At 44.1% G+C, this 23466-nt stretch overlaps 1 protein-coding gene across 5 annotated transcripts in view; it reads left to right on the top strand.

Moving 5' to 3' along the window:
* Positions 1-23466, top strand: part of SMOX (spermine oxidase) — a 152974-nt gene that overhangs the window by 94289 nt on the left and 35219 nt on the right. For all 5 annotated transcript variants that reach the window (XM_050943386.1, XM_050943387.1, XM_050943385.1 and 2 more), the window contains 2 exons: positions 12786-12959; positions 14953-15652. In XM_050943386.1, coding sequence (XP_050799343.1) covers positions 12786-12959; positions 14953-15652 — 874 coding nt within the window. The remainder of the gene's footprint in view (positions 1-12785; positions 12960-14952; positions 15653-23466) is intronic.

Below are 23466 nucleotides of genomic sequence, written 5' to 3'. Positions count from 1 at the left end.
ACCTCAGTTCAGAGTGCAGCAGCGATCAAAAAAATGAATAAAATGTTGGGCCAGATCAAAAAAGAGAGAGGGAATAACACTGAAAATGCTGGAATGGATGACGTTATATAAGTAAACAGCATGCTATTGCTCTGAATACTGTTTTCAGTTCTGATCATCCCATGTCAAAGATATAGAAATATATAAAGTGTTTCGCAAAGGGGAATGAAAATTACTAGAGGCCTAGAACAATCTTTTATGAGAAGCAAACAAAAAGAGGTGAGAATACAGTTTAGGGAGAAGACTAATACGAGTTTACAGAGGGATACGAAATGAATGGTGAAGAAAACTCAGTTTTGCGCTTGGAGTTACCCTTTCTCATAATACAATAACAAGGGGTCTGCCAGCGAAACTAGAAAGCAACAAACTTCAAGCTGATCTTTTTTTTTATGCAATGCATAATTAACTTGTTACTACTAGAAGATAACCTTGTGGCCAATAGCTAAGAGTCATAAAAGGATTTGACGTTTATATGGTAGTAAACACATCTGCTGTTACATGTGCTGGGATAAAAATGTATAAGGGATCTTACCACTCTTACTTTAAGACATAAGCCAACCCTCAGTTGTCTGGGACTAAGAAGTAACTTTCCCCACACCTGTGTTGCATCATTATTGCCTATAGTGGGGGAGTTAACACTCATCTCTGAAACTGCTCGTACTGGCTGCTCTCAAAGGTGGATGCTGGATTAGGTGGATGATTGTACTGGTCGGCTATGGCAAGTCCTGTGTTTCTCTCCTCTCTCTCTACTTTTGGGAACAAAAATAAGAGAAGTTATTAGGATCTCTTGAAAACCCAAATTGCAAAAGAAACCAAATGTGCAATGTGCAAACACACTCACTGTTGGATGAAGTAAATAGGAAAGTGCATAGTATGTGTGTGCGTGGCTTCAGGAACTTTACTCTTGCACAATGCACAGATGAGAATGTGTTTCTCTTTACACACAGACTGAGTTAGCATGTTGCATTACTTCTGGGGGCTTTTATATTTTTGGTTGTGTTGGTTCCTTACGGTTTTACTGCTCTAGATGATTTGCAGGTTCTTGTGCCACGTTTATACTTAAAGGGGAGGGGGAATGACAAGTGGGCATTCAGCCTGCTTCAGTTTTAATCTCTTCTTTATTAGTTGGTGGGATTGTATGTTGGGGCATTTTACAACATCCCTAAAACCACTCTGAGTAAACAACCACAACACTAAATCAGTGGCAAATAAGGTGAATCTGAAAACTGGATGCACGTGACATATTTAGCTTTCCCTCACGGTCATCTCCAGGGTCCTGACATACCTTTCCCTGACAGGGTGATCTCCAAGCCACTTTCTGAGCCCTGAGAGTCCCCTACTGTGATCAGGGTCCCCGGAGAGCCGCACTGAGATTGCTTAATCAGGGCAAACTGCAAAGAATGGGAAAGATGATTCCCAAAACTGATGGTTATTCTAATACTTAGATTTACAAAGCCAGCAACAAAGCAGCTTCTACAACACCTTACTGGTTACCAAGAAGCCCAAAACACACTTCCCTTAAAACAATTCAGCCTTGGGCTCCCACCCAGACAGCCAAATCAAATATGATGAGGATTACTGAAAATCTTATTCAGCATATAAAAAGTTCTACCAATCCCAAAGGACGGACACATCGCCCACCAGGTCAATGAATTTTTCAGATCTTACCCAAATACACGCTTGCAGCCAATTCTTATTAACTAAACTAAGTTTTATTTAAAAAGAAAAGAGTATAAGTTAAAACGGGTTGGCAACCTTTTGGAAGTGGTGTGCCGAGTCTTCATTTATTCACTCTAATTTAAGGTTTTGCGTGCCAGCAATACATTTTAACATTTTTAGAAGGTCTCTTTCAAAAGTCTATAATATATAGCTAAACTATTGTTGTATGTAAAGTAAATAAGATTTTTAAAATGTTTAAGAAGCTTCATTTAAAATTAAATTAAAATGGGGGAGGGATAGCTCAGTGGTTTGAGCAGTGGCCTGCTAAACCCAGCATTATGAATTCAATCCTTGAGGAGGGCCACTTAGGGATCTGGGGCAAAAATCAGTACTTGGTCCTGCTAGTGAAGGCAGGGGGCTGGACTCAATGACCTTTCAAGGTCCCTTCCAGTTCTAGGAGATTGGTATATCTTCAATTATTATTATTTTATTATTATTCATGCAGAGCCTCCCAGACCAGTGGCCAGGACCCACGCAGTGTGAGTGCCACTGAAAATCAGCTCGCGTGCTGCCTTCGGCACCGCGCCATAGGTTGCGTACCCCTGGGTTAAAAGTTCATTATACATACAGGTCTGAGTAGAGTTATTAGGTCAGTTTCATAATAGAGATGGTGAGTTTTAGAGTTGCAAAAGGTTCTTTCAGAATAAGTTCCATAGGTTATAGCTCAAGGTCCAATATCTGGGTGATCCTGACTGGAGCTGGGGGCCTCAGTCTTGCGACTCAAACTTCCCCCGAGGAAGCTGAAGCAGATATGAGATAACAGGATCAGGGCCCAAGAGTTCCTTTTATAATTCTCTTGCAGCCTCTTGACAGCAGGTCACTAATAAGTGAAGCATTGTGGCTTTGAAGTAGAACTCCTATTTCCTCAGCATCACTGATAATTAGCTACATGGATCTAGGATGACCAGACATCCCGATATCGAGCAGTTTGTCCCATGCCCTGACTGAAGTACGGTCAGGATGCCATTTGTTCCGATATTTTGTTTCGGGCTCTTTTTTCCCCCCCTCCCTTGTTGCTTAGGCGGTGGCGACCGGCAGAGGGAGTGCCTTTTCAATTGTTACACTCACCCGACACGTCCGGGTCTTCAGTGGCATTTCGGCGGGGGATACTTCCTTCTTTCGCGGCAAGGTTTATTACCGGCTGCCGAAATGCTGCCGAAGACCGTCAGCGACTGAAGGACCCTCTGCCGAAGTGCCGCCGAAGACTCAGACAGGTGAGTGTAACAATTGAACAGACGCTCCCCCTGCGGTGGTCCCGATATTTTGGAATTCTCATCTGGTCACTCCACATGGATCAGCATAAAGCAACTGCCCATCTCCCACCATTTACAAGTAGTTTATTACATACTTCAAAGAGTAACGAAGACAATGATATTACCACATTCACAGTTCACTAAATGTTAATATTCCCTTTTGATCTTTAAATCAATGAAACATAGTGTGAGACAGGAGCCGTCTGGTTACATTGTTAACATCTAACAAGATATAGGTAAACATAGACTAGTACAATCACTATCTTTTCCCAATTCTTTAACAATACAAGTCTACATTTCAATGCTCTCCTCTGTCTAATATGGCTTTGCTGCCTATTTATAAGAAATATCCTTAATTACCATTTACATACTTTCCTAATATGTTTTTAAAGGTAGAATTTGGGTCATGTAGCCTTCAAGTTGCTTAACCCTTTCTGGCTTGGTATCACACCCACTTTTAGCCCTTTTAACTTCATTAGTCTCCCAGGATGTGGTCTTCATTGCTGGGAAAGGTGTGTTTTACATTGATGTAAAATTCTGGAAGAGACAAGGCACAGGTGGTTTCCACTTTGATGGAGCTAGGTGAGGTAAACTCTGGGTGAGGGGGTGATATAGTGTTGTCCTTGATTAGCTACTTCAAGGTAAAAACAACAGGGCCTTGTCTCTGTAGGGTTTTATATGATTGACAACAATAATAATGTAAGTACCATAGTGCCTAAGAGCCCTATCTTCAGTTTCAAAACACACCTACCTTGTGCAGTGAAAACATAGCACAATCGGCCCCACCTCAATGACCCTTTTTCTGGTTACTATATTTAATGGTCTCAGCGTCAGTCAGCATTCCCCTGTGTGGTGGATGTTGGTGGGTTTAAGATGTAGCTGGAGAACGATTAAGTTCTCTTCCCCTGAGGCTCCCACCCTCTGCTGGGCTTTATGCCAGCTCAGGACTAAGCTGTGGTCCCCTGCATCATAGTCTAGCATACTTCCATTTGCCTGGCCCACTAGATACTGAGAGCCTGGTTTGTACTGGGGTCGCACTAGCGTCAGACTGGCATGAGTATAAATCAAGCCCTTCATTTTAAAACCGAGACAGAAAGAGTACTTGGGGTGAGTTCCGACAAAATCCTTAGGAAACTGCACAGATTGAGATGTGCCATCCTGGCCTTCCTAATTCAACACTGAATAACTTTTAAAATTCGCTTTTCAATATCTGGCTTCCTGGAGAGACTTCTTTCCCTGTGGAATGCAGCCAGGGTTGTGATGAGTGGAGATGCTGATGTAAGGCCCTGGAACGCCATAGAATCATAGAATATCAGGGTTGGAAGGGACCTTAGGAGGTCATCTAGTCCAACCCCTGCTCAAAGCAGGACCAGTCCCCAACTAAATCATCCCAGCCAGGGCTTTGTCAAGCCTGACCTTAAAAACCTCTAAGGAAGGAGATTCCACCACCTCCCTAGGTAACCCATTCCAGTGCTTCACCACTCTCGTAGTGAAAAAGTTTTTCCTAATATCCAACCTAAACCTCCTCCACTGCAACTTGAGACCATTGCTTCTTGTTCTGTCATCTGCCACCACTGAGAACAGCCTAGCTCCATCCTCTTTGGAACCCCCTTTCAGGTAGTTGAAAGCAGCTATCAAATCCCCCCCTCATTCTTCTCTTCTGCAGACTAAACAATCCCAGTTCCCTCAGCCTCTCCTCATGTCATGTATTCCAGCCCCCTAATCATTTTTGTTGCCCTCCGCTGGACTCTTTCCAATTTTTCCACATCCTTCTTGTAGTGTGGGCCCCGAAACTGGACACAGTACTCCAGATGAGGCCTCACCATTGTCGAATAAAGGGGAATGATTACATCCCTCGATCTGCTGGCAATGCCCCTACTTAGACAGCCCAAAATTCCATTAGCCTTCTTGGCAACGAGGGCACACTGTTGACTCATATCCAGCTTCTCGTCCACTGTAACCTCTAGGTCCTTTTCTGCAGAACTGCTGCCTAGCCATTTGGTCCCTAGTCTGTAGCAGTGCATGGGATTCTTCCGTCCTAAGTGCAGGACTCTGCACTTGTCCTTGTTGAACCACATCAGATTTCTTTTGGCCCAATCCTCCAATCTCTCTAGGTCCCTCTGTATGCTATCCCTACCCTCCAGCTACCACTATCTACCACTCCTCCCAGTTTAGTGTCATCTGCAAACTTGCTGAGAGTGCAGTCCACACCATCCTCCAGATCATTAATGAAGATATTGAATAAAACCGGCTCCAGGACTGACCCTTGGGGCACCCTGCTTGATACCGGCTGCCAATTAGACATGGAGCTATTGATCACTGCCCGTTGAGCCCGACGATCTAGCCAGCTTTATATCCACCTTATAGTCCATTCATCCAGCCCACACTTTTTTAACTTACTGGCAAGAATACTGTGGGAGACCGTATCAAAAGCTTTGCTAAAGTCAAGGAATAACACATCCACTGCTTTCCCCTCATCCACAGAGCCAGTTATCTCATCATAGAAGGCAATTCGGTTGGTCAGGCATGACTTGCCCTTGATGAATCCATGCTAACTGTTCCTGATCACTTTCCTCTCCTCTAAGTGCTTCAGAATTGATTCCTTGAGGACCTGCTTCATGATTTTTCCAGGTACTGAGGTGAGGCTGACTGGCCTGTAGTTCCCCGGATCCTCCTTCTTCCTTTTTAAAAGATGGGCACTACATTAGCCTTTTTCCAGTCATCTGGGACCTCCCCGAATCGCCATGAGTTTTCAAAGATAATGACCAATGGCTCTGCAATCACATCCGCCAACTCCTTTAGCACCCTCGGATGCAGAGCATCCGGCCCCATGGACTTGTGCTTGTCCAGCTTTTCTAAATAGTCCTGAACCACTTCTTTCTCCACAGAGGGCTGGTCACCTCCTCCCCATACTGTGCTGCCCAGTGCAGCAGTCTGAGAGCTGACCTCATTTGTGAAGACAGAGGCAAAAAAATCATTGAGTACATTAGCTTTTTCCACATCCTCTGTCACTCGGTTGCCTCCCTCATTCAGTAAGGGGCCCACACTTTCCTTGACTTTCTTCTTGTTGCTAAAATGCCTGAAGAAACCCTTCTTGTTACACTTAACATCTCTTGCTAGCTGCAACTCCAAGTGTGATTTGGCCTTCCTGATTTCATGGCATGCCTGAGCAAAATTTTTATACTCTTCCCTGGTCATCTTGTAAGTTTCCTTTTTGTGTTTAAGATCCACAAGGATTTCACTGTTAAGACAAGCTAGTCATCTGTCATATTTACTATTCTTTCTACACATCAGGATGGCTTGTTCCTGCACCTCAATATTCTTTAAAATACAGCCAGCTCTCCTGGACTCCTTTCCCCCTTTGTTATTCTCCCGGGGGATCCTGCCCATCAGTTCCCTGAGGGAGTCAAAGTCTGCTTTTCTGAAATCCAGAGTCCGTATTCTGCTGCTCTCCTTTCTTCCTTGTGTCAGGATCCAAACTCGACCATCTCATGGTCACTGTCTCCCAGGTTCCCATCCACTTTTGCTTCTCCTACTAATTCTTCCCAGTTTGTAAGCAACAGGTCTGCCCTTCTGTTTCTAGTCTGAAATAACCCAGATTTGCTGATTTGGGGCACACAGCAGGACTCATTTGTTCTTCCCGTCCTCAAAGAAGAGTTTGGCCAGTTCTTCACTCTGCCTTGTTTGCTGGTGTGTTACCGTTTGTATTTAGAGCTGCCCCTTGGTGGAAGGGGTAAGATGACATTAATATTTGACTTTGGAGTTTTTGCTAATTGGCCTGGTGCTGTCAGATCCTGCATACGTGTGCTTTCTAAATGGAAAGAAAATCAGTAGAATCTTGTACACAGTGCCCTACATCTTGCCAAGCTCTTTGAAATAAACCTTGTTTGGAGTCTCTTGAGTATGTTTTGATAGCTATGTTGTAGGAAAAAAATAAATGCAGGTGTTTTTCTATGTCCCGTATTTCAAAAGTGCCATTTCCCAGTAACTTTAAATGGAGTCTTGTACACTCATTGATGTTATAGTTTTTTTTCAAGATTTTGTCTCAAGAGACAGACTCAAAGTATCTCCAAATGGATGAATACAGTTCTGTCTCCCCTTTATTAGAAATTCTCATTAAGCGCACACTCTTGGTTTGACCTTTGTATGGTCACTTACAACAGATTTTGCTCTGTGTGTGTGTGTGTGTGTGTGTGTATATATAAAGGCTACACTTTCATTTTTTTGTTTGTGTGTATATATATGCATACACATTCTTTCCATCGTTAGAAGCATAAATATCCCTTTCCACAAGTAGATTTAGGAAGTGTGTTCAATCCTAAACTCAGTCAATAGTTGATACATTATTAAGAGATACTTCATTGTAAGATTCTCTTGGCATTTCCAATCTCACTTCTTTGCATGTTGCTGCTGAATGAGCTGCCATTCACAAAATCTTTTAGCAGTGCAGGCCCGTGACTGGGGCTCCTTGGTGCTACCATAATAAATACAGATGATGATATTTTCCTGTTGTCTGACCAGTTGGATCACATACTTAGGGGGGAAAAATCTCATTTGGTGTTTTCCCCACTGAGGGAGAAATCTGTGTTTTCTCTGCTTTCTTCTGGTGCCCAGTGAATACTACAATGGACAATAAAAACATGCCTATGGCTAATTTAGTCTCTGGGCCAAGTGGTAACTGGATTTTAATACAGCTTTGCTTGTCTTGTGAATGTGTTATCTGCTTATAGTCTGCAATCAGCTTATGAAAGCTGAGCTGCATTATGCTGAGGCAAGGTCTGCAGCAGCTTTTAGCAGTACTTATTGGAAGTGATTAGACCTCAGAAATCTGTGCCATAGTGTAGGCCCATGAACTGCCGAATGTTGAAATTCCACAATACTTCTGATGTGGGGGTGGGGGAGAGAGACCATTCCCGCCCTTCCACTGAGAAGGACTCCCAATCTCTCTTGTTTTGAAATCCTTGTGCTTTGGGACAGCTCTGTGCCTCAGTCAGTACCCCAGGGCCCTTCTCTTTTCCTGTTTTCTCCCAGTTTCCTTATTCTCTTCTGTGTGTCTTCCCTTGTCGTCATTACTTTTTCTATGTTTTGGTTTTTTCTGGTACTGCTCCTTAATTTTCTTTCCTCTCACCCTAGTTCACTTCCTGTCTCTTTTCTCTGTTCATGTTTATTAAATAAAACTTCAAAGCAACCCCTGCAAATTACAGTCACAACAGGGATGCAGTACACAGAAGTAAAAAGGAAGCATCAACACCCTCCCCCTAACTTTTAGTCCTGAGAACTAAAAGGTCAATTTGATACCATAGTCCCCAATACCGATTGCCATTTTGCCAAACTCATCTGTTTTTTCTCTGACGTTTTTAGCAGCTGAATGACTGCACCAATAACTCGAAGTACAGTTTCAGGTGAGCCATCCTGTGCCTGGAAACAGCCAAACAGCAACTACTGCATTAACAACCGCGAGGGTCTCATGGAAAATACATGGCAAATGTCTGTCCTTCCTTATCCAGGTAGATGCTGAATCCCCTGGCGCCTGAAATAGACAACTGGCTTTTGGAGTTACGTCTGGCCACGTGACAGCAGACATCTGAGTTTTGAGGCCAACAGATCCTTTCTCTCCCTCTGCAACCACTGTCTTGTGTTTTGTCTCTCACGCTGCCCACTGGCAGTCAGGTCTTTGTAGTGCACCGAGGGACTGGGATAGAACACGGGGACCAGCTGTGCTGTGTGGGAGAAAGCATGTGGCCTCTAGTGGCCCCTGCAGCTTCTTATTACAAGCTACAGGGATGGACGTGCCAGGATCCTCCTACCTCTCTTCTGACTGGGAATTGTAGCTATATGGAAGGTGCAGGGGGCAATCAGTTTAAACCATTTTCCATAATTACTCCTCAACACTAATATGTTGAAATCATGAATATCTAGTTCTGTCAGAGAGATCAGTAATTTTAATCCAAATACCTTCGATGGGAAAAACTCTCCAACCAGAGATCTTGTCTCTCTGCTTATAAAGCACTATGCTTCCCTGTGGTGCTAAATAAATGAGAAGGTGGCACAGATTCAAGACAAGCAAGTTATTCCTGGGATTGGTTGTACTTCTGTGATTTATCTTTAAGGGCTTTCCTGCCTGTCTTTGTTCTGGTACGTTTTTCATTTGATATGAAGTACCATGAATCACAGTTGAGCGGTACTTGCAATCCTGCAAACAAAAGGCTTGATTATTCCAGATGGGCACAAGCGGTTGGTGGTGATGGTTGTGTTTTAATAACCGCTTCCTCCCCACCAACAGTAACAATGACACAATTTGTTGGGTCATCTTGTTATATGAAACACCTTCTCCAAAAAAAAGAATTCTAACTGGATATCTTTGGATGAGATTACAAGGTTGGTCGATAAAGGTGATAGTGCTGAAGTAATGTACTTAGATTCCTGTAATGCATTTGTCTTGGTACTGCATGACATTTTGATTAAAAAATTAGAAAGTTATAAAATTGACATGGAACACATTAAAAGGATTAAAAGCTGGCTAATTGATAGGTCTCAAAATGTAACCATAAATGGGGAATCATCGTCAAACGGGTGTATTTCTAGGTGGGTCCTGCAGAGATCAGTTCTTGGCCCTACGCTATTTAACATTTTTATCAGTGACCTGGAAGAAAACAAAGTCATTACTGAGAGAGGTAAATTTTGGGATTGGTAAATAATGACGAGCACGGTCATTATTGTAGAGCAATTTTGATTGCTTGGTAAGCTGGGCTCAAGCATCTAGGAACAAAGAGTGTAGGCCATATTTACAGGATGGGGGATTTTATCTGGGGAAACTGTGACTCTGACAGATTTGGGGGTTGTGCTGGATAATCATCTGAACATGGGACATATTGAACAGTGAAATATAGTGACCAAAAGGGCCGATGCAGCCCTTGGATGCATAAATGGGAATTTGGAGTAGGAGTAGAGAAGTTATTTTACCTCTGTATTTGGCACTGGTGTGACCAGTCCTGGAATCCTGTGTCCAGTTCTGGTGCCCACAATTCAAGAAGGATGTTGATACATTGGAGAGGGTTCAGAGAAGAGCCATGAGAATGATTAGAGGATTAGAAAACATGCCTTATAGTGGGAGGCACAAGGAGCTCAATCTATTTAGATTAACAACAACAAAAAAAAGGTTAAGGGGTGACTTGATTACAGACATGGGGAAGAAATATTTAATAATGGGCTTTTCAGTCTAGCAGAGAAAAGTGTAACACAATCCAATGGCTAGAAGTTGAAGCTAGAGAAATTCAGATTGTAAATAAAATGTAAATTTTTAACAGTGAGGGCAATTAACCACTGGAACAATTTACCAAGGGTTGTGGAGGATTCCCCATCACTGGCAATTTTAAAATCAAGATTGGATGTGTTTCTAAAAGCTATGCGTTAGGAATTATTTTGCGGGGAGTTCTGTGTTATACAGAAAGCTAGAGTGGATGATCACAATGGTACCTTCTGTCCTTGCAGTCTCTGAATGTATGAAATGGTGGAAGATTCAGCCAGTTGAGCAATATCAACTGGGAACTTTTGGGTGCTTCATGACCGTATATTAGTGGTCACTAGTGTACAGGGTGGCCACCCACACATTCCCAGAATACCAGACATTCCAGTACTTCTGGGAATGGGAAAGGGGCCACCCTTGATGGCATGCGCATGCAAGGTCATGCTGCTGGGGGACCTCATTTTGAGGAGTGTGCTGCCCCAGTCATGCAGGGGAGGGGCAGCGTGCTCTTTAGAATGGTGTCCTCTATTTGATACCAGACAAAACCATGTGCAGTTTTGTCTCAGTACTGGATGGGGGACAAACCACCCAAAAAGGGGGACTGTGGTTTAAAATCAGACGAGTGGCCTCCTTACTTGTGAATCATTCACATTTGTATATATTGATTTCAACATAGGAGCCCCTGTTCCAGAATATTGGACTCCTGGATAAATAATTTAAGAATACAGTCTGTTAGAATTTGGGGGATATGTATTGGTCAACCTATCTATTCCATTTTTGTTTTGTGAATGTCATGTTGTATTTCAACCACCGTTTTTAATGTAACCTATAGCGTGGCTTTGAATGTTCGTTTGTAGCAGGGACTTGATACCATAGAGGACAGGGTGCATCTAGGAAGCTGGGACAGTGTAATTAAAGGCCATCAGCACTGAATGGCTTATGCCCCGGTGGAACAATTGGTTTACTATGGGCAGTGCCATTGATTCTGGACAACTCTCTGCCTAGAAACTTGGCAAAGAGTGGGTGTTGGAACCTGGAATTCCCTAGCAGGGGCAAGAAAGGTGTCAGAGGCTGTCTTTAAACCTGGAATGCTCTGTATGCAAAGGAAGCCATTCTCCTGCCAGAGGCAAGGATAGTCAGGCCAAGGAAGGTCAGGCTGCCTGGCCTAAAGGACTGAGCCCAAGGCCAGGACTCTCACGGGTCATGAGGACATTGAGGGGAATTGTATTTATGGAGTTTATGGAAAATGATAGATTTGTAATTCTTTGTGTTTTTTAAGAGTAAAGTATGCATGTGTGCATCAGACCTTCCTTTACCAGGTGGACTTTGCAGAGAACGTGGGGGCTCCGGAGGACCGTGGCGCTGGTTCCAGTGTCTAGACTGTTGAACTGTGGGATCCCAGTGCCTAAGGAGGGTGTCACACATGGGGTCTACACCTGAGAGCATGCCTGAGAGACTCATAGCTAGGTACAGTGGCCAGTCACTGTCCAGACCCAGGGGGCTTAGAAGTGTGTGGGACTGAGTTGATGGATCCACTCACAGCAGACTGGTATCTGTCCAAAGCATGTGACAGGGCCAGGCTGTGACAGTCTGAGAAACACAAAATCAGAAATAGCAAACCCAGTCACTCGTCCTACAAAAGAAGCCAGTCCCCCAAACCAAACATTCTCCAGCTCTATTCTCACCCTAACAAAAATCCAAACTTCAGCCATGCCTGTGCAGAAGTAGTGTTCTGGTATAGGTGCTCTCTGGTCTGCCACCGTTAGAGGGCAACTGGGCCACAGACGGTAGCAATATTAGTATTGTAGCTTGAATAGCAAGATTTAGCCACTTGAGGGTGCCATGATTGCACAAGAAGCTCTGTCCCTTCCTCCAGTGGAAGGTAGTGGTGAAATGCCCATATTTTGGGAAGACCGACAGACATAATGTGTTCCTAAATAGCTACCAGAGAACATTTGATGCAGGTCAGAGCTCTTCCAATTTGTCTTTGACCCTCTGATTTTCTATCCTCTGCTGACTGGCAGAGCTGTGGATAGAATCATAGACTATCAGGGTTGGAAGGGACCTCAGCAGGTCATCTAGTCCAACCCCTGCTCAAAGCAGGACCAGTTCCCAACTAAATCATCCCAGCCAAGGCTTTGTCAAGCCAGGCCTTAGAAGCCTCTAAGGAAGGAGATTCCACCACCTCCCTAGGTAACCCATTTCAGTGCTTCACCACCCTCCTAGTGAAAAAGTTTTTCCTAATATCCAACCTAAACCTCCCCCACTGCAACTTGAGACCATTACTCCTTGTACTCTTGGTACGTCTTGTGAAGGGCAACATGTGATCAAATAAATTCCTAACGCCCTCTGACAACTTTTAGTCTTGTGCCTCCAGCTTTGGAATTTGTTCCCCCACACAATGGGGTGGCTTGAGTTTACCGATCCTGCGTGAAGAGGAGTGTGCACACTGCCCAGGGCTTGGATTCTGCACACTCGAGTACTTGCTGCAAGTGACTCTCTCCTTCTTTCTGTTCTGTCTCCGGCAGGTCTATAACCTGACTCAGGAGTTCTTTCAACGTGGTAAACCAGTCAATGCTGAGAGCCAGAATAGTGTGGGCGTCTTCACACGGGATGTGGTGCGCAAACGCATCAAAGCCGATCTAGATGACTCGGAGACCACCAGGAGGCTAAAACTAGCCATGATCCAGCAATATCTTAAGGTATGTTTAAACAGGCAGTTCAATCATGGGACATTAGAAACCTGGCTAAGAGTTATGTCCTATCACTAGGGAATTACTTAGATTGGTCATCTTTGCAGCTGGGATATTTCTGGTTCATATATTAAATTTTCCTCATGAGCTGGACATCTCCACAATGGGCTGACAAGTTAGGAGATGTCTCATCAGTTCAGTTAAATTCTTCTGTGTGGTGTTATAACATTCAATCCTCTATCCTGCCACTTACCAGCCAAAGACAGCATACTGCCAGCTCCATTTAGGAATGGTACCTTTTTGCCCCATACCGTGGACCATGTGCTGCAGGCACAGGGTCATTTATCCCCTTTTGCCTTTCTCCAGAGCTTGGAAACCAGGAAAATTAACTCTGATAATACAAAGCTGTTGGGGCAATCCCTGAAAAGTAAATCATAGAATCATAGACTATCAGGGTTGGAAGGGACCTCAGGAGATCATCTAGTCCAACCCCCTGCTCAAAGCAGGACCAATCCCCAACTAAATCATCCCAACCAGCATCCCCCCCAAAAAAATCCCAAAGCATCTTAGCATTCATTTGAAAGGGGAGAGAGAATCAAATCAAAGGTAAACTCTGTTCATTAAAAGCAGCAAAGAGTCCTATGGCACCTTATAGACTAACAGAAGTTTTGGAGCATGAGCTTTCGTGGGTGAATGCATTCGACAAAGTGGGTATTCACTCACGAAAGCTCATGTTCCAATATGTCTGTTAGTCTATAAGGTGCCACAGGACTCTTTGCTGCTTTTACAGATCCAGACTAACACGACTGCCCCTCTGATACTTGTGTTCATTAGTACCTCCATGCTACTTGCCAAGTAGATCCTGCCTTCTCTGTAACTTATCTTGAGGATGGGACTTGTGCAGCACCAAGCAGTCATCACAGAATAAATGTTAATCATAATTGGGCAGTTTGTGCTTTGAAATTGTCATGTGAATGAAAGGCTTATGAAGGAAGGCAGGGGAGCCATACGCACAACACTCTGGCGCAGTAGGTAAGTATATGTATCCACTATGGAAAACTGAGGCAAAGAGAGACCTGAGGTCACACAGGGAGTCTGACAGCTGCTGTGACACTCTTCCCTCTGAGTCATTATTGAATCAGAAATAACCACTCGTGGTCATTAAAGAACCCAGGGGCCTTTCTAGTAAGAAAATGGGCTTTAACTCTGATGTCCTGGCCAAATTCTAATCTGGATAGTTGCATTTTGCCTCCCCAAGATTCCTTCTGTAATTTTGGTGCTGAATCATTGTAATAACTTGCTTTTATTTATTTAGAGTTGATAAAGCTTTTCCACCATAGCCAGAACAACTTATACAAATACCACCGATGCTCTAGCCTCAGACTGTAGATTGTCCTATAACCAGGGAAAAGAGAAGAGCAGGGACTTTAAAGTCCACCAGGGACCTCTCAGCTGCAGATCATTAGCTAGCTGAATGTTAATGTTCATGGTGTGCTGAGATCTGCCTCCGAAGGGGTGGCCTTGAAACTCTTTTGTTCTTCTAATGTCTCTGTATAGAATGTGAATGTCTGTCAATGTTGGCTAGTGAAAAAGGTGTTTAAATAAGCATGGCATCAGCCTCAGTTTGAGCAGCACCTCAGCTGATCCGTGTTCAGCACTCCACCCCTTCTCTAGCAGAAAAGTTCAGTGGGATTTGTACATGATCAAAAGTGGCCAGGGCCTTGGTCCAACATCATACGGAAGGGGCATCGGAGTACTATAGCAGATCACACTCAGTTGGTCCTTAGAGAGAGTGAGTTGGTGAGCAGTATAACAAGTGATCTGTTTTATCTAGCTCTTTGGCTCTCATGTGCTCTATCGGTAAATGTCAGTGTGGCCTAGTGCAAGGGACTGGGACTCCTGGGTTCTATTCCTGTCTCTGCTGTTAACTTGCACTATTCTGTCTGTACCAGGGTGAGATGGGTAGCTCTTTGGAAACTTGGTTTTGTGTTGCTTTCGCTAGGTCGAGAGCTGTGAGAGCAGCTCCCATAGCATGGACGAGGTCTCGCTCAGTGAATTCGGGGAATGGACTGAAATACCTGGGGCCCATCATGTCATTCCTTGTGGCTTTATCAAGATTGTGGAGATCCTGGCCCATTCCATTCCAGAGTCGGTCATCCAACTCTGCAAGCCAGTCAAGTGTATCCACTGGAACCAATCGGTCAGCAAGGAGATTGAGCGTGTGGCGGACCACAACAGCGACAGCCCTGAGGAGGACCAGGGCTACCATGTCTTAGTGGAGTGTGAGGACTGCGAGTTCATCCTTGCCGACCACGTCATCGTGACTGTATCACTAGGGGTCCTGAAGAAGTACCATGAGAGCCTGTTCCACCCTGGCCTGCCTGAGGAGAAGGTGATGGCCATTCAGAAACTGGGCATTAGCACCACCGACAAAATCTTCCTGGAGTTTGAAGAGCCCTTCTGGAGTCCTGAATGCAACAGCATCCAGTTCGTCTGGGAGGATGAGGCGGAGAGTGAGAGTTTGACTTACCCTGAGGAGTTGTGGTACAAGAAGATCTGCAGCTTTGATGTCCTCTACCCACCGGAGCGGTATGGCTATGTGCTGAGTGGCTGGATCTGCGGGGAGGAGGCTTTGATCATGGAGAAGTATGACGATGAAACTGTGGCAGAAACGTGCACTGAGATGCTGCGTAAATTTACAGGTCAGCAATGCTCTTGTTCCTTTTGTTGGTGGAGAAGAAAGGGGGGACCGAGAGGAAGGAAATGCAGTGAAGTAGTCAATAGCTCCTTGGCCTCTTGTTCCTTTTGAAAGGATGTGCAAATGCTTTAGACGCACCTGCTGCAGAGATGCACTCTATGTATTTATCTAAGTGCCACTGCTCTAAAGGCTTGAGTGTGTTTTGAGACTCATTTATATAGAGATGATGATGAAGAACTGGAGCACACTACATCAAATGGTGGGTTGAGTGCAGTCAGACTCCAAATGCTTTTTTAAAAAAATCTCCAATATCATGTTATCAGCTTTAACAGTTACAGAAACGCATTGACAGTCAGGATTCCCAGGGCCAGATCCTCAGCTGGTGTAAATCAGCATAGCTCCATTAAAGACAATGAAGTTACACCATTTGAGACCAGCTGAGAGTCTGACATTTGGATTCTGTCTCTGACTCCCACTCACTGCACGTGTAAGTCACATAGGACTAAATTTTAAAAAATGAGCCACTCCGGGCTTCACTTTTTCAGAGGCTCTGCCACACTTCTGTTCAATGTTAGCTGCCAGTAGCTTACAGCAGTGAAAATTAGGGACCACCCAAAAATGAAGGCACCCCAAATTAGTGACCTTTTAAAAGTTCAGGCTGTAACAAGTCTGTTTGTCAGTTCTGCATTACCTGTCTAGCTTAGCTGAGGGAAGGGATATATTTGTGAGGTGTAGCTCATTCATGCTGAAAAGCTCGGTGAGATCCTCAGAGGAAAGGTGCTGTATAAACATGCAAATCATCCCTGAGTCAGTGTGTTTCTAGTGGGGATGCCCAGGGATTAGTTCTTGGCCTGACGCTATTTAACATTTTTATCAGTGACCTGGAAGAAAACCTAAAATCAACACTGATAAAGTTTGCAGACAGCACAAAAATTCAGGGACTGGTAAATAATGAAGAGCTCAGCTAATTGTTATATATAGTGATGTGGATTGCTTGGTAAACTGGGCACAGCCAAACAATATGTATTTTAATACAGATACATGTAAACATATGCATCTAGGAATAAAGAATGCAGGCCATACTTTCCCATACAATCCCCCATGGGGGATTCTATTCCAGGAAGCAGTGACTCTGAAAAAGATTTGGGGGCCGTGGTGGATAATCAGCTGAACTTGGACTCCCTGAGTGCTGCTGTGGTATAAAGGGCTAATGTGATCCTGGGATGTATAAAAAGGGGACTCTCGAGTAGAGAGGTTATTTTACCTCTGTATTTGGCACTAATGCGACCACTGCTGGAATACTGTGTCCAGTTCTCATGTCCACAATTCAGCAATAATGTTGATAAATTGGAGAGGTTTCAGAGAAGAGCCATGCAAAAGATTAAAGGATTAGAAAAGCTGCCTTATAGTGATAGACTCGGAGCTCAACCTGTTTAGGTTAACAAAAAGAAGGTTAAGGGATGTCTTGATTACAGTCTATGAGTACCTACATGAGGGAAATATTTGATAATAGGCTCTTCAGTGTAGCAAACAAAGGTATAACATGATCCAGTGACTAGAAGATGAAGATGGGCAACTTCAGAGGGGAAATGAGGCGTCAGATTTTAACAGTGAGGGTAATTAATCCCTGGAACAATTTACCAAGGGTTGTGGTGGATTCTCCATCACTGGCAATTTTTAAATCAAGATTGGATGTGTTTCTAAAAGCTCTGCTCTAGAAATTATCTATGGCATTTTTGTAGAAGAGGTCAGACTAGATTATCACAGTGGTCCCTTCTAGTCTTGGAAAAATACTTTGCAGAAATGCAGAACAGAGCATTGTACAGTCTTGGTCCAAGGATTTTTGGGTTTAGGGACTACTCCATACTAAATTATAATTTTTTTTAAAAAGAGGTGCTATCAAAGATGAGAAATCTTTCTATGCTTCCAGAAGCTTCTCTCTTATTATTAACATATTTGTATCCACACATCTATCCCATGCTAGCCAAACCTTAGTTTTTGATTAACATCCATCATGTCTCCCTGTTCTATTGACCCCTAGACATTTGAACATATTTTCTGTTTTCACATGGTATGAATGGTCAGGTTTCTGCTGTGCATACCAGCCAATCGGGGTTTACAGCTTAGCTGAAGCAAGATGACAAGTTAGCAAAGTTCTCATACCTGTCTGTTGGCTATGAACCATATTCAGATCTTCAGCCATGTTAGTTGGATCAGCTATGCTGATGAGTACTTTCTAATTAGTTGCTTGCATTCAAGAGGCAAATAACTTCTTGTGTATGTAGCCTCACTTGCACATGTAGACGCAGAGTCTAAACTCCTGGGGTAGAGACCAGGGGTGAAATCCTGGCCTTATGGAAGTCCATGGCAAAACTCCTCCTGACTTCATTCAGACTAGGATTTCACTGCACGTCTCCTCTTTAGTTTTGTATATCATGGAGTCCCTTCTCACCATTCACATAATAGACTTTTTTGGAGAAAAGGACAGCTGTTACTCTTTTTTCTTTTTAAATCACTGGCTACAGACCTTCTCCAACACTTCAGGTGAAGACATTCAGAATGTATTTAACAATAAAGATTTTGGCTTGCAATTTGGCTGGTCAGGATTTATTATTCCTCAAAATAAATATTGGCCTAGACTTCCTCTGTCAATACTTATCCCTCCAGTCATCGAGCTTCAGCTCCAGTGCCCGTTGAAGTCAATAGGAATTGAATTGGGACCTAAATCTTGATACCCACTCCAATGTAAATCAATAACTGTTAACCCTAATAATAAGTGGGACTTGTTAGTGACCATAACAGGACAGAAGTTAACTGATGACTTAGTTGCTTTATTTTGCAAGTACTGTAGCACGTTCTCTTGGCCAGTGGTTTGTTGCTGGTTGAGCCACCAGGATACATCAGAGCCATTTCTGGCAGTAGATTAAATTCCTGTGGCAACTTTAACTTTAAGAGAAATCTATGACCTTCTGCTCAGCAATCTGAAAGTTCACATAGCAAGAAACATTTCTCACCATGCACGGCATTAAAAACAGTTGTGTGGTAGTGGAAAATACTATGCCATTAAATAGGAATTTAAAGCTACATTGCCTTTCTGAATCGGGGTGTTATAGAATCATAGACTATTAGGATTGGAAGAGACTCAAGAGGTCATCTAGTCCAATCCCCTGCTCAAAGTAGGACCAACACCAACTATCATCACCACTTCCTCCTTCTCCTCTTTGACTCCATCTGCAGCTAGAACTGCCTTAAGCACAAACAAGACAAAGGTCCTGTTTGGGGCCCAGTGAAGTCTGAGCAACTCATTATTTATTTCCCACCTCCATCTGTTTAGGGGGAAAATACTTACAAGGCTCAATTTTCCATCCTCGGGACCTTCAAATTGCAAGGTTAATCCAGCCTGAATTCCACTCCACTGCACTCCACTCTTCTCCTCTTGTTCCCATCCCAGCCTCCACTGAGATTATAAACAAGAGTGCAGTGGTACCTTCAAAACATCCATATAAATTGAATCGAAATCACTGTTCTTACTAATTACAGCAGGTCAGCTCCAACCTTCCATAAAGACAAGAGAAGGCTCTTTTCTTAACATCAAGTTGTCTTAGTGCTCCATGATGATGCTTTCCAAATCTTATAAATAATCTTGATTGCCATTGTTCCTCCTATTTAAAACTGTTGGGCTTCTTTTTCTATATTATTTTATTCAGTGGGAACTAAATTCTTTAGCCTTCCTCCTCTCCTACTTTGAACCTACCCTCTTACAAGTAAAGTTAGTTACCGAACTCTCTCTCTCTCCTCCCCCTCACTTGTCTTTTCAGGGGGAAATAGTTAGAAATTGGATCTTCTGTATCCACTTTGGTTGCTGTTCCGCATGATCCAACACCTGCGCAGTGTCTATCAGGTTCTCATCCATCTCAGCTGTAACCCATCTTCGTGCTGTGTAGTGACCTAATCCTGAGTCAGAATCTCTGGTTACATTTCCTAGGTATCTAACTCAAATCTCCGTAGCCAAACTGATCTGATCTCTCTCTCAGGCACTCATCACTGCAGGGAAAAGAGGGTTCTTGGAGCATTTCCATTATGCCTTGTGTCCAGTTCCACCGGTGAAATGTTCATGGTTTGATTCATTCCCCCCAAGCAAATCTTTTTATCTGCGGGAAAGTTTTTTCACAGTGCCCGTAGCTAGTCCTCCAAACCCCCTGGGATAACGAGGCATTTTTTTCATTTGTGTTTGCTGGGTGAATTTTGGTGCTCCAAACTCATATTTGGATAGCTAACTAAGAAGCCTGGGCTCCCTCAGCCACTGTTAAAGCTCACCCTTTTCACGGTCAAACCACCTATTCAGGTGCTTCAGACACCCAAGTCTGGAGATTTGGGTCTTAACTGCTCTGTGTCTGTTTAAAATGACTGCACCCCTCTGCACTACTTCCCTGCCTCACAAGAGAGTTGAGCCACATAATCAGTGTTTTGAGATGTTCAGAAGAAAATGCTCTATAAGTCCAAATAATTATTACTATTGCAGGGAATAGCACTACTTGTGACCTAACTCAGAACTTGCCACCAGCAATCTAGAAATAACCATAACCCCTCTGCTCCATCAGGCCCCACCAGTAATGCTGTTGATTTTTATACCTCTAGGTAGCTTTCACACGGGGTGGACATTGAGGGACAGGACAGTGCTATCTCATGCTTCTTTATAAACAGAATACAGGAGTCCCTAGGACTCCCCTCTTCAGCTGTACATGTAAGTTACAGGGTCTGGTCCAGTGCCCACTGAAGTCAGTAGGACTCTTCCTATTGACTTCAGCGGGTGTTGGGTCAGGGGCATGTTCTATTATTTTAGGCTCAGCATAATTTTACTCTCAGTATGTTTCTTGGAGGAGAAGGAGAGGAGACTATCTGCCTCTGGAACCTTAAATTTTACATGTAAATTAGAGTAGTGGATTATCTGTATTTGCTGTGAAAGCCCTTTAGGCTTTTGCTGGTCTGACAACCATTGACAATTCCAATAATTCACAACTGGGTAACTGAAAAATGTAGCATCCTCTAAATCTGATTAAAACAGAGTGTCGCTAGCCCATAGGCCTAGTTTGACTGCTGTATTTGGGGTGGGAGGCAGCTCAAGCCAGGCTAATAGGGCTGCGTGTGTGTGTCGGGGGGAGTGGGGAGAGACGTGTTCTCTCTCTCCCTCTTGCCCCACTTTCGCTGCCTCTCTTCCCCCTTCTGGAGTGGTGGGCACTGCGACGGGCTGCGCGCTACCTGGGCTGGCTTAGCAGGGGAGCTCTGGATGGTGATGCTGTCTGCTGTGCTGACCTGAGCAGGGGAGCCGCGACCACTCTGCCACCAGCTGCCAACGCTGGACTTGATGCTGCCGTTTTCTGGTGACTCCCGGTGCTGCTGCGGCCGCCTTCCTGCCAGGGCTGCTGCTGCTGCTGAGGGGACATGGCATGCCGGGCTCCCGTTTCCCGCTGCACTGCACAGAGGCACGCGGCAGCATGGGCCCCCCCCAGGACTACCAAACAGCCAGTACCCTGGGCTGCTGGGGGACGAGCAGGAGAAAGTTGGGAGTCAGGGAGCTGCTGGCAGGGGCCCAGCTAGGTGCATTAAGTTAAATGCACCGAGCCTTTCCCCCGACTGCAGCGCCTCCCTATAAGTCTGGCCTTGTTTTTTTGAGGGGGCAACGTCCCTTCCCACCCCCCCAACTATGCCCATGCTCTAGACAGTCTGAGACCTTCTACCCATTGAGAATTTGGATTTCTGAGAGCCTGTGGCCAAGGCACTCACTCAGCCATGCAGCGTTTTCCTAAGGCTGACACATGCTGTATTAAATCTGCAACCTCCCTGTGAAATGTGCTTTGTTCTTTCTGCATCATACATGCTTCAGCTTTTAGACTTCCACATTTTCACAGTGTTGGCAAGTGCAAAGTCTAAAATAACGTTCAGCTGTGCTCATGCTTTTCCATTTTACTTTTGGTTAAAGGTTTTGAACATTACTGGACTTCCTGCAATAATGTACAACCTGCATGGAGTTCCAAAAGATATTCAAAGCTACAGCTGAAAAGCTTGACCCTTCCGTCTTCAGGAACACTTGGATCCTGATCTGTATTTTGTGGGTGGCTCCTAACTCTACAATGGACCAAACAAAGGGCTTGATATAAAGCCCACTGATATGAATGAGGCTTTCCATAGACTAAAGTGATCCCTAAATCCCCAGATCAGAACACCACCCAGCTTTCTGAGGAAGGTAGCTTTCTAGGAGGAACTGATCCAAAGGAAGTAAATCAGCTCTGTCTACTCACTCTTAAGCAAGCTACAAGGCTGACTGACTGCAAAACACACAGGCAAAACTCTACTCGATTTCAGTGGGAGTTACTTACGTGCATGCACACACATTCATCCCTCACTAGGCCCTAAAACTATGATACCCTGGTTTGTGTATTGTAAATCCACATACCCTTGTCTCAGAACTAGTAGTATGAAAACAGAATAAAGAGAGGCTGGTTTGGGTTCCATGGATTCCCCCTCCATAGATTCAGAAATATGAACCCTGGTGGTGTAATAATGGGTACACTCTGTGATGCTTCCCAGGAGTACTCGGGGCTGGGATTCACCTCGCTATCACCTGCCCTAAGCATGAGGGAGCCTTGTATGTACCTGCCCTGGGTAAGCGCCCGGACACTGCCAGCCACAGGCAGCATGAGCACTCTCAGCCTACCCAGGCTGTGTCATCCCTTTGCAGGTTAGTGATACATACACGCCAGTCCCTGAGTCCTCTGAGCATCCGCTGGAGTATCCAGCCCCTGATCCACTGGGCACTCACAGGGAATTCACAGATCCACTACTCCCAAGGGAACAATATGTACTGGCCTATCAGTGTCACCTCAGGATCACTGCTCCGCTTAACACACAGCACTTAGATATGTTTATAGTGCAAACAGCAATATGTTCATTTGACAAGGAACAGTGATTGGAGAAGAAGCAAGTAGGATTAATGGAAATAAATGATTAGAAATAAAATAAAATCATAAAACACATTCTAGAGCTTAATCTCATAACTAGCAAGTTGTCCTCTTCACCCAAAGTCCTTCTCACAGTAGTTTTCAACTAGATAGCTAAGCACCTGCCTTTTGTAAGCCCAAGCCCACTGGCAGCTTGTCTCCCCAGATGGAGGATGCCAGGGTATCTCTCTGTGCACACCTCCATGTAACAGACAAGTCCTTTGCTTTTCACCTGTAAATGGATTTCTCTCCCTGATGTTCACTTCTTCCAATTAATTTCTTCTGAAGTTCCGCAATCTCCTCATTAGCATATGACTCAGTATGCAAACAGACTCCTGTTGTAAAACACGCAATGCACAATGGTCAGCCAAGCATTTAAGAACATAATTTGCAGTATATATACGCGGCTTCTTACATAGTATCGACTCATACATTTTGCAAAGATTAGGATGACTAGTGTGACACAGGCTTTCAGTAGAGACCTGAAGTGATACTCTTCAGTGGAGTGGTATGTAAATACCACACCCAGGATATACTCTAACCCTTCTGCATCCCTCTCCCAGAAGTCCTAGGTCATACGCTCCTGCGTTAATGATAGCCAAAGTATTTGCACAACCATCATCTCTCTATTTGAATAGCGCATCTGTGATCCTTTCTTAGCAGTTTCCACATCCACATCAATGCATTTATTTGATCTGTGGACAAACAGAAGCAGCCTGACTATCCAGCTATCTATAAAAAAAAGTTATGAGAGTATCCTGTTAGATGAGTTTCTTGACAGATTTTCAGCTGAGTTTTGCTTCCCTATCAAGCTGAGGTA

Source organism: Gopherus flavomarginatus, chromosome 3, assembly GCF_025201925.1.
Source record: "Gopherus flavomarginatus isolate rGopFla2 chromosome 3, rGopFla2.mat.asm, whole genome shotgun sequence".
Classification (NCBI taxonomy): Eukaryota; Metazoa; Chordata; order Testudines; family Testudinidae; genus Gopherus; species Gopherus flavomarginatus.
This window is presented reverse-complemented; position numbering and strand designations above follow the sequence as displayed.